The sequence below is a fragment of the Odocoileus virginianus genome, chromosome 7, assembly GCF_023699985.2.
Source record: "Odocoileus virginianus isolate 20LAN1187 ecotype Illinois chromosome 7, Ovbor_1.2, whole genome shotgun sequence".
NCBI lineage: Eukaryota > Metazoa > Chordata > Mammalia > Artiodactyla > Cervidae > Odocoileus > Odocoileus virginianus.
The window spans coordinates 21,604,546-21,621,212 of NC_069680.1; the positions used below are offsets into that span (position 1 = coordinate 21,604,546).

Sequence of the window (16,667 nt, forward strand, 5' to 3'; positions counted from 1 at the left end):
GCCGATTAATTGAAATGAGGTCTCCTGCCCTTATTTGGAGTGGTTAGCACACCAAAAGCATGGAAATTAATAACAATGGCAACAAAAGTATGTTGTAATAAGTAACCACATACAGACCCCAATTATCACTTTGTGAGCTTGCATCACTGGATGTGGGCACATGAACCTCTCCCCATGAGGACAGCTGCCCTCAGTTTAATGAACAAAGCCAGTTGGTTGAGAACCAAATCTTCAGTCCAGATGCCATCTGTGGCATCTGGGCAATGGCTTACCCGAGTTGCACACTAGGGTGTCCTTTGGTTATTCTTTAATTCACGGAGAAGAGCTTTTATTAATAAAACCAGGCACTTCTGCTGCCTCTCCCCGTTACAGTGGAACGGTTCTCTTTCTCATGAGCATGACCGTGTCTTGTAAAGAGAAGAGAGACCTTGGGGACTGGAGGAGGTGGTTGCATCTAGAGCTGTGCCTGATGACTGTGCTTTCTCCCAGGCTGTGGCTGAGCTGGAGCTGGGGCAAGTGCCAGGCTCCTGGGGGCCCCATCCCAAAGGGGGTCTTTGTCCTGGAGGTTACCATTCTCTCCCTTACAATTCTCTGACCCAGTTCTCCGGCGGGGGTATTTGTCCTCAGTAACTGCTCTCCCTTCATTCCCAGGCCTGGCTCTTGCCTTCAGGGCACCCAGAGACCTCGAGGTCTTCCCATCCCTGGAGGGGTCTGTCACCTCCCAGCCCCGGGGACCCTTAGTGCATGGACTAGCCTTTGCCTAACCTCTTCAGTCACTCTCCAGAGTCTTGAGGATACCTATGGCAAACAGCAGCATTTGTTTTAAATTAATACCAGGGGGAGAGAAGTGAGCCCGAGATGGTCTTGACCCAGAGAGAGACCAGACCTCCTGAGCCCAGAGTTGGGGAGAGACCACTCAGGCCTGAGTAGCTCAAGGGGGTCCACAACAGATGCTGATGTGCCCTTGCCACCCAGAACACTCACACTCACATGCTGCTGATCTTTCCCTTTCAGAGATTTGAAACCTGAAAATATCCTGTTAGACGATTACGGTAAGTCAGGCAGCGGACCCAGGGATCCGTTCCCAGCTCTGTAGCTGAGCGTCACAAGCCAAATTGAGCGGGAGGCTTCCAACAGAGACTCAGAGATGCTGACCCTGGGTCCTCGGGAGGGCAGAGGGTGTGGACACAGCTCCTACTTGGCGAAGAAGGATGTGGCTCAGCAGCTGGTGGAGGAGAGGGAGAGAAAGGGAGCCAGCACTGAGTGAGGAGTCGGGGGTTCCAGAGACTCTGGGCAAACATTTAGCTCTCACACAGCTTCCCTCACCCCATCTTTCTAGTCTGTGAAATGGAAACATGGGCCTTGCCCTGCCTTCTTCAGATGGTGGAGGATGGTGCTGAGGTTCTGACGAGATACCTTGATAAGTTGTTTCATCAACTGTGTGTGCGTGCTTAGTCGCTCAGTCCTGTCGACTCTTTGCGACCCCATGGACTGTAGCCCACCAACCTCCTCTGTCCGTGGGATTCTCCAGGCAAGACTACTGGAGTGGGCTGCCATTTCCTTCTCCAAGGGATCTTCCTGACCCGGGGATTGAACCCGGGTCTCCTGCATTGAAGCTGGCCTCTTTACCATCTGAGCCACCAGGGAAGCCAGCCATAACATGTTAGGTATTATTACTTGTCTGTCATCATTGTTATTTTCATGTGTGTCTGTGCACACACATATGGATAACAAAGCCACCACAGGAGCCCCTCATGACTATTTCAACTCTCACACCTGGGAAAGGGTTGTCACATCTTCTATCTAACTAAATTGTCCCATCTTTACAGAGGGAGCAGGGCCAGTTGACCCTGTGCCCATTTTACAGATGATAAGATTGAGGCTCAGAGGAGCCTACTCACCAAGGCCACCCACAAAAATCAGTGGGGAGTGGAAACCTGAAAGTAGGTCTCCCTGCCAGCAAGTCCCAGGCCAAGGGGAAGGAAGGGGAGGGAGAAGACCTGGAGAAGAGGTTTGAGTGGGATGCTGTTGGGCAGAGGGCTCAGGGCCCACTGCCCCTCTGTGTATGCGCCCAGAGCCCCCAGGGAACTCAGAACCGTGCCTACCACCAATCTATCATCCGACGTGTTGAATCTGCATGCTCTCTCCCCTAGCACCACTCCTGCCTCCATCGGGGGCCACCGAGCCAGTGGGCTTCACTCAGCTCCAGCCTCTTGGGGTGGCTCCCTGCTTTGGGCCTCGTTGAAGTCCAGTCTGGGGAGGGGGGTCAGTGCTCCTTCCTGCAGGGTCAGATGAGGCCATGACCCTTCCAAGTGGGCTGCTGGAAGAGACAGTGCCAAGGCACGCTCTCAGCACGGGGTTGTCTCTGACTTTTGGGGGTCAGTTCTGGCCTGGGAGCTCCAATGCCACCTCCCAGTCTCTGCTGGTCTGGGCGGCAGGTTCTCCAAAAGGAAACAAACAAGCAACTCCAAAGACCAACAAGGCAGAACAGGGAGTTGCTTCCCAAGTTGCTTTGTGATTTTTCCCCTTAAGCAAATTGTTGCAAAATGTCAGGAGAATCTCACATTTTCCCATGAAGCAATCCCAGAATCGGGCCAAGGCATCTTAAACTTTGTGATGTTAGCCTCCCAAGAAGCCCCTTAGGGCATTTTATGAGGCTGTCCGCCATCTTCCAGCCGAATGCAGGGGTCCTATTGCATCTTTATGTTTTTCTCCCTAAAAGTAATAACTTACCCCTGACCTGTGACACCTGACTCTTGCGATGATCCACAGTCACCCTGCGTGGCCAACTGGGTACCACTCTTCTTGGGACAAATGAAAGGCGAGGGCCCCGTGGCAAGTCTAGGGCCCTGCCCAGGGTGGACCAGATGTCCACAGGGTCATCCCAGGGACCTGCTGACCCTGCCGTCCCCCATCAGGCCACATCAGGATCTCGGACCTGGGCCTGGCCGTGAAGATCCCCGAGGGAGACCTGATCCGCGGCCGGGTGGGCACCGTCGGCTACATGGGTGAGTATAGGATGGCTCCTCGCCGGGCTCGGCCCTTGGAGCCACTGGCCTCTTTGTGTAACTTGCAGAAGTAGTCACGTGGGAGGCGGGAAGTTGCAGCCAGGGTCGGGGAAGTGTTGGGGCCCCAGGGTGTCTTGACTATACTGAGTTCTGCAGCCCCCACCCCCAGATCCACCTGTGTCTCAAAGCCAAAGCCCTTCCAGGGCAGTTTCAGAGCTGACACACAGTTGCCTGGGGTGTGGGTGAAGTAGGGGTCTGGTGAATTGACAGACAGCCTTTCAGAGTGACCTCAAGAAGGGGAGGGGGAGGTCATTAGGAAGGGCCCAGAAAGGAGACGAGCACGCCACCTACTGTGTCACAAAGCCCCGTTCTAAGCAGGGACCAGCCTTGGCTCCTGCCCCGTGTCCCCTGAGCCTTCTCTGAGACGGTTGCCCTGGAGCTACACCGGTCCCCTGGGGTCTGCCTTCCAAATAGGAATATTCCTCAGGCATCTTCCTGTATACCTCACACACAACCACCTGCTCACCCCAGGAGGCAGGGGACTCGAGAAAGCTCCAAGGGACAGGGACACTGTTGTCCTCCTCTGAGCTCATGCCAGCAGCACACACTCCAGGTTCTGGACTCTGGTGTCAGAGGGTCCTTTTCAGATTGCATGATATTGGGGGACCCATGGGGTATGCGTCTATGTGTATGTAGGAGGTATGTATACCTATGTGAATGCTTATGGATGGGTGGATGGATAGATGATCGATAGGTGATAGATAATGGATGGATGATGGATGACTGGGCTAATAAATGGATGGATAGATGATGAATGGATGGATAGATGATGAATGGATGGATAGATGATGGATGGGTGTTGGATGGATGGATGATGGGTAGATGGATGGGTGATGGATGGGTGGATGAGTGATGGATAGATGATGGATGGATGGGTGATGGATGGATAGATAGATGATAGGTGGATGGATGATGGTTGGATGGATGATGGATGGATGGATGATGGGTGGATAGATGATGGATGGATGGATGATGGGTGGGTGGATGGATGGGTGATGGATGGATGGGTGAGTGATGGATAGATGATGGATGGATGGATGATGGATGGATGGATGATGGGTGGATCGATGGGTGATGGATGGATAGACAGATGATGGATGGATGGGTGATATGGATAGATGATGGATGGATGATGGATGGATGGATGGATGATGGTGGATGGATGGGAGATGGATGGATGGGTGAGTGATGGATAGATGATGGACGGATAGATAGATGATAGAAGGATGGATGGGTGATGGATAGATGATGGATGGATGGATGGATGATGGGTGGATGGATGGATGATGGGTGGATGAGATGGATGGATGGATGATGGGTGGATGGATGGGTGATGGATGGATGGGTGAGTGATGGAAAGATGATGGATGGATGGGTGACAGATGGATAGATAGATGATAAATGGATGGATGGGTGATGGATGGATGGATGATGGATGGATGGGTGGATGGATGGGTGATGGGTGGATGGATGATGGGTGTATGGATGGACAATGGGTGGATGGATGGACGATGGGTGGATGGATGGACGATGGGTGGATGGATGGGTGATGGGTGGATGGATGATGGGTGGATGGATGGACGATGGGTGGATGGATGGACGATGGGTGGATGGATGGGTGATGGGTGGATGGATGGGTGATGGGTGGATGGATGGATGATGGATGGATGGGTGATGGGTGGATGGATGGATGGGTGGATGGATGGATGATGGATGGATGGATGGATGATGGATGGATGATGGGTGGATGGATGTGTGATGGGTGGATGGATGGATGATGGGTGGATGGATGATGGGTGGATGGATGGATGATGGATGGATGATGGGTGGATGGATGTGTGATGGGTGGATGGATGGATGATGGGTGGATGGATGGATGATGGGTGGATGGATGGATGATGGATGGATGATGGGTGGATGGATGTGTGATGGGTGGATGGATGGATGATGGGTGGGTGATGGGTGGATGGATGATGGGTGGATGGATGGATGATGGGTGGATGGATGGATGATGGATGGATGATGGGTGGATGGATGGACGATGGGTGGATGGATGGATGATGGGTGGATGAATGGATGATGGGTGGATGGGTGGATGGATGGGTGATGGGTGGATGGATGATGGGTGGATGGATGGATGATGGGTGGATGGATGGGTGATGGGTGGATGGGTGATGGGTGGATGGATGGGTGATGGGTGGATGGGTGATGGGTGGATGGATGGGTGAGTGATGGATAGATAAATCCATCTGTGTACTCTATGTGTGCCTGCTTGGGCATCTGTGTCATCTTCTCGTGCACAGTGTCTGCACCCATGTAGATACATTTGCCTTCCTGGATGTATGTGGCCTGCCTATTTCTCTTGCACTTCTCTAGTGAATCTATAATCCATTTAATCAAAGTGTTAGGGAAGTCATGATGAGACGTTGTTGGAATTCCAGATACATTTAAAATCATCTTTACTTTGGGTGGACACACTTTCATTCATTGAAGCGAATATGTGTGCAACACCTACCGTATGCCAGGCATTGTACCTGTTACCAGGAACAGCAGGGAATGAGGAGAGTCTAGTGGGGGAGATGTCAAGGGAACGGGCTGTTTTCATCCACCATGGTCAGGCGTCTGAAGCCACATTCAGAGTCCTTTGGGAGTGCAGAGAAGAGCAACCAAGGCAGGCTCCCTGGAAGAGGAGGTATTTCTAGCAGTTGGTGGGCAGGAGTCAGCAGTGGGAAGGGATCCCAGCTGTGGAGCCCCAGGCCTCCTGTGAGCAGCACCATCACTCCTGGTTGCAGGACGTCCTGAGGCCCCATTAGCATCCCAGTCCTGGCCCCACGTGCCTGGCTCTGACCCACCACCAGTTGTCTCTCACCTCCCCTGGATCTCCTGCTCTGCCCCCAGCTCCAGAGGTCCTGAACAACCAGAGGTACGGCCTGAGCCCTGACTACTGGGGTCTGGGCTGCCTCATCTACGAGATGATCGAGGGCCAGTCGCCCTTCCGCGGCCGCAAGGAAAAGGTGAAGAGGGAGGAGGTGGACCGCCGGGTGTTGGAGACGGAGGAGGTGTACTCACACAAGTTCTCCGAGGAGGCCAAGTCCATCTGCAAAATGGTGAGCTCCTGGTGAGCCAGACATCGCCCCAGGGCCGGTGTGCAATGCCGGCCCCCCTCCCGGCCCCTAGCCAAGAACAGCAAACAGGCAGATGGGAGCAGGCGCAGGGCATGCTAGGGTGTGGATGATGAAGCCACCGGGTCTGTGAACTGGGGCGGTTGACAGACACTTCCAGGAGGGAGCCTGGGGTGGGGCAGGGAGGCTCTGTGACAAGGGAGGGGGGCTACGGTGAGCAAGGGGAGACACCCTTATGTCCAGCTCTGAGGGGAAGTCAGCATGGGGGAGGAAGGGGATGCTCCCAGCTGGTCTCCAAGATACAAAGGCATCAGGACAGCCCCTACCCTGGACCTTGGGCCTCCTGTTCCGTCCAGCTCTGGATCCCTGGTGCTTCTCTGGGGCCAGGGGCTGCAGACGGTGAGTGGTGATAGTCTTGGCCTTCGAACATCATTTAATCAAGTTTTCCACCCACTACATGGAATGTTGGTCACACCTGCTGAAGTCCTGAGTGACAGCGTCCATGGATAGAGAATTTGACCCGGCCCCAGACAGAGCTCACTCAGGGTGTGGCCTTTAGCCAGGCTAGTGGGTAGGGGCCAGACTGGGGGCCTGGAAGCTGAATAGAGGAAGTGGGGTGGCAGGACCTCAAAGTGAAGCTGGAGAGAGTCTGCCCCTGGACCGAGGCCCTTCTCCTCGGTTCCGGCGGGCCCGCTTCCTTCCCTGCCGGGCTCTCTGGCTCCCGAGTCCCACCTGTGCCCCCCAGGGCCCTCTTCCCTCTGGCTTCAGTGCTGCTGTGCTGGCAGATGCCCTCTAACGCCAGCCACGCGGGGACAGGAAGGGCCTGAGCGCCCAATGCTTGGCACCTGGGAGCCCCCAGGTCCCTTCCTCTGCCCTGCAACTAGAACAGCAAGACAGGGGTCTGACCCTCGGGGTCTGAAATGTGAACGTCAACAACCAGGCCGGAGTCCAGGGAAAGGCAAGCCTGGGAAGCTGATGACAAGTAGCGAAGTTTCTGCCTCTAGAAAACCCGAGGCTGCACTGCTAGGGGCCCCGGAGCCATGTGGCCTAGTTCCCGCCCCCAGAAGGCCGCCCTCCTGGAGCCGGCCACCCGCTGCCTGACCACTTCCTCTCACCAGCCTCAGCCTGACGTCACAGAGGCACAGGGAGAAGGATTTGGCCCAGAGCTGCCATCTGATCACTTCCAAAGAGGAACCATAGATCTGTCATTTGCGTGAGTGAGAGACTGTGAGGGAGACATGGCGTGTACACAAGCAAACACACGCCCGGACCACATGCCCGGGCCAGGCTACAGCTGGGCGGCCTCCAAGGAAGCAGGTAGTCACGGCAGCCGGAGCTGGGATAGAGGGCAAGAGGAGCAAGGCAGCAAAAGGCAGGTACATGGAAGTGTGGGGTACCCTAGGGGATGGTTGAAAACCGGGGGGGTCGAAAGGGAAGCCAACAGCACTTGGTTGATGCTGCAACCAGGTACCTGTCCACGGGGACCTAACTGGGTGAGGGACGGAAAGTCAGCGCATCATCAAATAGGCCAGGAATTCAGAGAAGCAGTTCTTGAGAGACCCTGAGAGCAACAGGGGACCCGCTGGCAGGACAGAGGCACAGAGGGCCCCCTGCCCACAGTCATCGGCTCTGGGGCACTACCGTTCCTCTGCTGCCCCCTGGTGGCCGCTCCAGGGAAGGCGGCAGCTGAGCCTGGGTCTCCAGGCGGACCTGGGCTCACAGGTGCAAATGTCAAAAGCAAGGTCCCCTCGTCTTTCTCAGCTAGAAGAACCTCTGGAGGCCTCTGGTCTTGCTCTGCCTCCTTGCAAATGACCCTGAGGTCTTGGAATTCTGATCTAGGACTTCTTCCATGCCCTAACCTCAACCCATCTGGTCTGGCAGCCAGGCTTGCCCTGTCACCACCAAGGGACACCAGGCCCAGGACATAGCAGGGCCTGATCGTAAGGAGACCACGGAGGTCCTGGGCCGCTCCAGCCCTGCCTACTGAGGAAGACTTTCCTACAAACAGCAATAAAGTCAGTCCGCAGCCCCCATTCCACCTGAGCAGTCACAAGACCCCCTTCCCTGCCCTTGTGGTCCAGGAGTGCATGCCTCTCATTGTCCTGTCTCCTGGGTCCAGTCCCTAAGCCCAGACCTCAGCCCCCACCTTTATTAGGCCCCTGCTGAGTCCCAGCACTGGTCCTTCCCCATGCCCTGTATCCCTCTCAGTCTCACCCATCCTTCCAGCCCATCTCTAGTCATCCTCCTCCAGGAAGCCCTCTCTGCCTGCCCCATCACCCTTAGCTCACACCATTTCTGCCTCTTGCTTCTCCTGGTTTATACCTAGTATAATATTTGTAAACTCTTGACCTGATGCCCAGGCTGCAAATAGGCAACACATGGGTGGGTGTTTATTTTAGCTGAACAGTGTTTTAGAAAAAAGTGAATAGTGGGTTAATTGCCAAGATTTTTTAATGGGGCAAAATCACATAAAAACCTGGATTTTCTGGCCTCTTTTGCAAAAAGCAGAAGCCCTGGACACCTGCCAACATTCCTGCCTGGCAGGAGCTGAGGGACAGCCTGACATGGCCCATGCAGCCAGCCCTCAACTTCTACCCTCACTGTGTCATCTGCCTGGCCAACCCCTGCAGCCTCTGGGGCCTGCAGCCCAGAGATTTCTCGGAGACAAGCAGAGCCCAGAAGAAGGACAGGAGTGGCCCCGAGCCACCAGTCCACGGGGCCAAGCCCGCCGGCGGGGGGCCGGGGGGATCAATAGACCGAGTCGGGCGACTTTGTGAGCAGCTAGCTCGTGGCTCCGTCTCTTCAAGGCTCACCCCACTGTCAGCTTTCACTCCTTAATTTTGAGGGGAGCAGTCCCAGCAAGTCTCCCCTCCAGACCGTGGACCCCAGGAGGCCCCCTGCCTCTCATAATGAGCATGTGCAGAGGGCACCAGGACGCTGGTAAAAGAAAGGGCTGGACTCCCTCCAAGGTGCGGGCCGCCCACTTTGATTTCAGTCTTGAAGCAGACACTTAGATTCCAACTGTGTCCTCGGGGGAGTGCTCAGTGTGGCGGGCAGGAGAGACAGCGGGCAGCGACCCTGGGGCTGGGGAGGGGGCTGATGCCCTGCAATCATGTTGGGACCCCGCCTCATCTTCAGCTGTGGCCTGGCCCGCCCCCTCCCTTCCGCCTCCCCCTCCCTGCCCCTTCCTCCCCCGCCCCTCCCCCTCCCTGCCCCTTCCTCCCCCTTCCTGCCCCTTCCCCCTCCCTGCCCCTTTCCCCTCCCCGCTCCCCATCTTTCATTCACACCTTCCTCCTGTCTGGTCGCGTGTCTGTCCCTGCAGCCCCTTCCTCTCCTATTACCCTTCCACCCTGCCTTTCGTTTGTGACCTGCTTCCATCCTTGGCTCCCCACCACCTCTGTGTTAAAACCCCACCCCCAGACCTGGCCTTCAGGACCCTCCCTCTCGCCTCCCCAGCCGGTCCGGTCCCTTGACTCTGACCCACCTCTCTCACCCCCATTCTTCCCTCAGACTCAAAGATGAGTGTTCTCCACGCTCGCCCTGCTCACACTGTCACAGGTCCCTCCAGTGCCTTCTGCCCGCTTTGAAAGCCTGTCTCAGACGCCCCCTCCCCAGACCACCTCCTGACCCCTCAGCTAGCAGCCAGTTCTCATTTCCGCCGCCACCGTGGTGTCCTTTCTGCCTTGCCCTGATGGGTCCTCTTAACATGACTTTGCTGAGGCCAGACCCTCAGCACCTACTGGGTACGAGTCTGCCATGTGCCTAGGAATCGAGTAAAAGAGTGAGAAAGCCCACAGACCAGTCTTTGCCCTTTGTAGCTTACCTGGAGCAGAAGAAGGGATGCCAGTTCAGCACACATTAGTGGGTGCCAGGTACGCACCAGGCATGGGCCATGCTGTCGTGGGCAGAATCAGACAGGACTCCTGCTCTCCTGAAGGTTCCAGGCATCTGAGCACACTGGGATCCTGGGACCATTAAGTACCCCGCAGTTCAGGAGGTCCTCTGAATCAGGGTAGAGCAGTGTCTGATGGGAACCTGGGGTGGCCCAGGCCTGGTGGATGCGAAAGAAGGGATGTCTTGGCTGGGGATGGCTCGGGGATTCTTGTGTGAAAGGGAGGTGATCACAGACTCTCCAAAGCCCCTCTGCCCCTTGGGCCTCTGGGCAGGAGGAAAGGCCCCTCCCACCCCCCCCAACCCCCCCGCCAGGCAAGTCCTCATGGGGCTCTCCTGTCGCAGCTGCTCACCAAAGATGCGAAGCAGAGGCTGGGCTGCCAGGAGGAAGGGGCCGCGGAGGTCAAGAGACACCCCTTCTTCAGGAACATGAATTTCAAGCGCTTAGAGGCCGGGATGTTGGATCCCCCCTTTATTCCAGATGTGAGTAGCTCCCCAGCCTGGATTGAGCCCGTGCACTGGTTTACGACCTTCGACTTTGCTAAACATCTGTGCAGGGCCCTGGACCAGGGGCTGAGCCCTGTGGCCAGGGGGTGGCTCCCATCTGCCAGTAGTAGAGCATTGCCTGGTCTGGGGGTAGTCTTCATCACCTCAGTGAAGTTTTCATTTCCAGATTCCCAGACTCCCAGAACCCCTGGGAGCCCTCCCCCACCAACCTTGAACTCCCAGAGGGCAGGGCCCGGGTTTGTCTCTCTGAGTCCCTGAACTGCAGCCCCAGAGCATGTTTGGTGGACAAGTGAGATGAAAGAGATCACCAGGGTTACAGCATCAGGTCCATAGCAGCACTGACGACAGCCTCATGGCCCAGTGCCTCGATTGTCCCCATTTTGCAGGCGAGGAAACTGAGGCCTCCAGGGGTTAATATGACTTTCCCAGACCTCAGCCCAGGTCTGTGTGTGGCAGACAAGCCTGCATGGTGACCCACCACCCCCCGACTGGCCTCTGATGTGGGAAGGGCCAGAGTGGTCCTCCTGAGACATCCCCCATTATAGCCTGTGGGTCAGTGATGGCAGGAAGGGGCTTGAGTTCTCATCATCCTAACTGGGGGCCCCTTGGTCCCTCTGAGCCAGGGCAGCCAGGTTCCCAGGGAAGGGGGGAGGCCCTGGGAGACCACCCCTGCCCCCCCCCCCCCATTCAAATCCCTCCCTCCCCAGCCCCGGGCCGTGTACTGCAAGGACGTGTTGGACATCGAGCAGTTCTCCACCGTGAAGGGCGTCAACCTGGACCACACGGACGACGACTTCTACTCCAAGTTCTCCACGGGCTCCGTGCCCATCCCATGGCAAAGTGAGGTGAGCACGGTGGGGTCCTCGGCTTCACCCCAAAGCGGGGGCAGGGCTGCTCTGAGGGCAGAAAGGGTCGGCGAGGACGGGGGGTGTCCCGGTGGGCAGACTGGGGTGTGGCGTGGTGCTGGCGTGGCGGGGAGAGGAGGCCTGTCCGGATGACTCTGGAGAAGCGTGGCTGGGAAACGGGCAGCAGCTGGAGGCCCAAGGGGGATGATGGAGTCGGGGCAGTTATCTGAGGACTGAAGCTGCAGCAGCAGGCAAAACTGCATCCCTCCTTTGGGGATCTTAGTGGCGGGTGAGCCAACAAAGTGCTCCCATTACCCCCACTGCACACTGGGGGATGGAGCCCAGTCCGAGCTGGTTCGCGTGAGATAGAAATGATGGGGGGGTCGGCCTGCAGCCCTGGAGCGGGATGGTCCAGAACACGGGTGGAGGAAGAGCTTGAGGGCGGCTGGAAGACGAGCGCCTCCATCCCACCCTCTGTGCCTGGCTTCTGTCTTCTGAGTGAGGGCGGCTCGCCGGGCGGTCCGGGAGAGGCAGTGGACAGGCGGGAGGCTGTCAGGGTCTCAGCCCAGGCGAGTGGAGGGCCTGGCAGGACCAGGCTCGGGACCATGCCACCCACGGCCGGGCTGCTGGGCTGCCTGTCCCCTCGGGATGACCTGGACAGCCCCTTGCCCTGCCTGTGTTTTGACCGCTTCCCCAGATGATAGAGACAGAGTGCTTTAAGGAGCTGAACGTGTTCGGACCCCACGGTACCCTCTCAGTGGACCTGAACCGAAGCCACCCTCCGGAACCGCCAAAGAAAGGGCTGCTCCAGAGGCTCTTCAAACGTCAGGTGAGACCCTTGCCCCCAGCCCAACCTGGATGCCCTGGTCTCAGCTCCGGGAACCCCAGGCCTGACCCTTCCATAGGACTGAGACCAACTTGCGGGCTGGGGAGACGGGGCGGTTGCAGCTGCAGCCTGGAAGGACAGGCAGCCTGTGCGAAGTGCCTTGAAACCCACTGGTTGATGGGGTTCCCAGAGCGGAGGGGCACACCCAAAGTTGACCCTTTGTCAGGGTTCCTCAGCCTCAGCACTGTTGATGCGTTAGGTTTATTCTTTGTCGTTGGCCTGTCCTATGCCTTCAGGGGTTTAGCAGCACCCCTGGCCTCCAGCCAGTAGATGGCAGTAGCATCCACTCCCTTGTGTTGGTCAAATATGTCCCCAGGGCCTGGGGACAAAACGCCCCTGGTTGAGAGTCCTTGTAAAGGCGACACCAGTTACGCATGCAAAGATTTGACAAAGAACAGGTGTACGTGGCATTGGAGAGGCGATCCCCACAGAACCTCGGGGCTCCTGAGCAGGAGCCCTGTAGATGGATGCTGTGCCTTACCGCCAGCAGCCAGAGGAGACTCAGGAAAAGGTATTCTTCTCTGAGACTGGTCTTGGATGAAGGTTGGTGGGGCCAAATGGGAGAAATGTCCCAGGCAGGACCAGGCAGGCCTTTGAGAGAGAGAGACCCCTGCCCTCATCCCTGCCACCAAGAAGTGGGGAGCCATCATAGCGCCCCCTCCTGGCCTGGCCCTTTAAGAAGGTGTGGTCCCATCCCCAGGCCTGCGAGGCCCGTGGTTCCCTCCTTTCCTCTTTCCCGGCCCACAGGAGCAGCCCCTGTCCCCAGGGGGATGAAGAGGTGAAGGCAGGTGCGGCTCTGTCCCCAGCCCTTGGCATCCCACCTCCCTCCCTCTTAAATAACAGGGAAGAGGTGGCTGTTTGTGGCACTCCACTGTGGGCCGGGCCCTGTGCTGAGTGCTTTTTGAAGGTGTTTCTTATTTAATCTTCATAAAACCCCAGGCCTCCATTCAACTATTCATTCCGCCAATATGTGTTGAGAACCTATTCGTGCTAGACTGTTACCTGAGGACTTAAGATGCAGCAGCAGGGAAAACTCTATCCCTCCTTTGGGGACCCTAGTGGAGGGTAAGCCCTGGGAGTGTTCCCATCACCCCATTTCACAGAGGAGGAAACTGAGGCTGAGAGCAGTCAGGGAACTTGCTCAAGGTCACGCAGCCTGTGAGCCCACACAGAGGATCTGGAATGACAGGGTGGGGAGCATCTATCTGGCAGAATCCAGAGAGAAAATGCAGACTGAGGGCCCAAGTTTAGTTTTATCTAGAAACTTCGTACACATTCCACAAACATACTCATCTCCGCCTACTATAAAAATATAATTTTCAAATGCCTCCATCAAGTAAAATCGAAATTCCAGACAGAAATGACCCCCATCTCTGACATGGACGAGCACCCCAGGACAGCCCCGGGTTCTGGGACAGGCGTTTGCTATGGTAGCTCACAGTCTGAGTTCAAATCCAGCCCTGACCCCTTCTCAGTTGGGCGGTGGCTCACTGACCCTCTCCCAGCCTCTGTTTGCCCACCAGAAAATGCAGGATGGAGATGCTTGCTGCCCCAGGTGGGAAGAGGACTTAGTGGGGTGGAGAACAGTAGCCTCAGCATGAGCCCGAAACACCACCAACCAGGGCAGCAGACGCCCGGATCTCTCTTCTCCTGGGATGGGGTGCTGAGAGACTGCCGGGGGACTGAGGATGAGCAGCTCATGGTTCCGGAGCCGGGCAGCCCAGAGAGCCCTTTGTATACACAGCCTTGTTGCCTTTTTCCAACAGCCCCGGGCACACGTGGCTCCTACCCCACCTTACAAAGGCCAGGCAACCGAGGGAGTCAGACACCTGCTCAAGGTCACTCAGCTAAGAAGTGGCACATTTAGGGTTTGAACCGGCAGCCTAACTCCAGGCCAGCAGGTCTAACCATGGACGTATTAATACAGAGGGACCACCTCCTCCCTGCCTTGGGCTTCTGTGAATTCCATAGCTTCTCCCAGGCACCAGGAGAAGCCCTCTGCCCGTAGGGTGCTCTGTGAACCTAGGCCTGCGGGGGGGAAACAGAAGGCAGCAGAAAGCAAGAGGGAGGGCTGGTTACCCGAGCACTTCTCTGGCTCAGGTTCTGAGGCCCCCATGAGGCAAGGGCCCCAGGGCCTGACCCTGCAGTGACTGACTTGCTCTCTCACCTTCTCTCCTCTCTGCTCACCCACCCTCCCAGCATCAGAACAATTCCAAGAGTTCACCCAATTCCAAGACCAGTTTTAACCACCACATCAATTCAAACCACGTGAGTTCAAACTCCACTGGAAGCAGCTAGTTGCAGCTCTGGCCTGAAGTCCACGGTGGGACCAGCCTGGACCCTTCTTAGAAGCGGACTTGCGACCGGAGGAACTCCCACCCCGGCGGGCGGGTGCGGAAGCCCTCCAGGAGCCGGGGAAGGAGGCCGCCCACCCCTGAGACCGGGAGCCTCCCAGTTCCCCAAAGAGATTTCCACTCAGGTCTGTGTTTGGAGGCGGCCCTCGAGCCGAGATGGATTGGACATGTCTCTGGCGAACATTGCAATAGAAATCCAGTCGGATACAACAACTTGCACGTATTTTAATAGCATCCTAATAACTAGAACTGAATTTTGTCTTTATTATTTTTAAAGAAAAGTTTTGTAAATTTCTCTATTGTCTCAGTTTACATTTTGTATATTTGTATTTAAAAGAAAGTCAGACTTTGAGGGTGTATATTTTCTGTGCAGCCACTGTTAAGCCATGTGTTTTAAGACATTTTAGAGGGGGGTTGGTGGGGGGGGGATTTACAACAACAATGAAAAAATGTGACTCAAGACTTCCAGAGCCTCAAATGAGAAAATGTTTTTATTAAATGTAGAAAATGATCCACACTTCACCTTTAAAGGATTGGTTGTATCCTCTCTATAAGCTTTTCCTCCCATTGGCAGCCTCATTCTGTTGGCTTGTAACCATCTGAATTAAATAACACTGGGACATCACCCCCAGCCAGAATATCTTCCGTTGGGTGCATGGAGTCACCTGAGCTCTGCTCCATCAAGACATGCACTTTCCCTTTGGGGGCACACGATGCCACCATTGCTTCAGCCTCGGCCTCCTCTTCCTTCTGGAAGGCAGCCAGTACTTGGAGCTGAGAGTCTTCAGCACAATGGTGTCTAGGTCTCTTTCTTTCTGAGCAGGTTCTGACTGCTGAAGCCAGTATGTTTTCAAGAGTCTTGTATTTGGGGATTATTCTATTTTTAAGAGACACATAGCAAGGATAAGTAGTCATGGAACCCCGAGAGTCCCAAGCCCTTCCGGCCCATGGAAGCATCAGGGGCAGAGGTCTTGGGTTTGTAGAGGGGAGAGTGGTTTGCCCAGGGCCTCCAGGCACATCCCTTGAGTATATATGGGATCAGAGGGTCTTGAGAGCTTCGAGGGCCCCCATAAATTCATTGGCCCAGGTGACATGGATGGATGGATGGATGGATGTGGTTGGTTCTCCAAGCAAATGGGAGAGGCTGGGCCACCAAAGAAGCCCAGGACCCACTGTCCCTTCTGGGCGAGGGAGGGCAGAGGCACGTATTAACTGGGCATCTCAAATCTCCAGGCACAAGTGGCCCCAGGAGGACGTGGTGGCTTTGCCAGCCCAGGGCCTCTAAAAGGCCCTTTGAGCCTGGCCATCCAGCCCCAGGGTGCCTTCCCCTGCTGCCTTCACAAGATGACAAGGAGCAAACCCTCCTTTGCTTCCACTCCCGGATTGGGTGAGAGGTAAACCTCCCACGCTCTCCTGCCTGCGCGGTTGGCCTCAGTCAGACCCGGTCTCAGCTACCAGGCAGCTACCCGGGTTTCTCCCGGCATGGACCCTGTACTTCCTGCAGTGACATCTCCCATCAAAATACAGACTCCGGGCTACACCCCAAACCCACAGAACGGGGTTCTCGGGGTAGGTCCAGGAACCCGCTTCTTCAAAAAGCTTGCCAGGTCATTCTATTGCACCCCAGAGTGTGAGAACCATGGCCTCAGGCCACCCGTGGGGCTTCCAATTCTCCCAAACTTACTTCTCTAGGTGACCGGGCAGCTTTGGAGCTTGAGGTTTCAGGAAGAGAGAGAAGCCAGTGTGTCCTCTTGTGTGTAGGTCCCATGCTCCTTCCCCAAACCTTGCCACTAGGTCTGGGCACTAGACAGGCGCCTGACCTTTGCAACTGACCATTTTGAGGCCATTTTACAAGCAAAGAGGAGCCAGGAAACAGTTGGGCTTCCCTCAGATCCCTTTAATATACAGTATTATTTTCTTCAAGACCGGCTCATGTCTCCAAGGCTGCTTCCCTTCCCTTTCCTGGGCTGAGTACAAGATGAATACAAACAGCC

At 56.1% G+C, this 16,667-nt stretch overlaps 1 protein-coding gene across 4 annotated transcripts in view; it reads left to right on the top strand.

Moving 5' to 3' along the window:
* GRK5 (G protein-coupled receptor kinase 5) overlaps positions 1–15,190 on the top strand; it is a 223,204-nt gene extending 208,014 nt beyond the window's left edge. For all 4 annotated transcript variants that reach the window (XM_070470272.1, XM_070470273.1, XM_070470274.1 and 1 more), the window contains 7 exons: positions 1,015–1,052; positions 2,919–3,008; positions 5,967–6,175; positions 10,427–10,564; positions 11,296–11,433; positions 12,131–12,262; positions 14,519–15,190. In XM_070470272.1, the coding sequence (XP_070326373.1) occupies positions 1,015–1,052; positions 2,919–3,008; positions 5,967–6,175; positions 10,427–10,564; positions 11,296–11,433; positions 12,131–12,262; positions 14,519–14,617 (844 nt within the window). In that variant the 3' untranslated portion in view covers positions 14,618–15,190. The remainder of the gene's footprint in view (positions 1–1,014; positions 1,053–2,918; positions 3,009–5,966; positions 6,176–10,426; positions 10,565–11,295; positions 11,434–12,130; positions 12,263–14,518) is intronic.
* Positions 15,191–16,667: the final 1,477 nt, after the last annotated feature.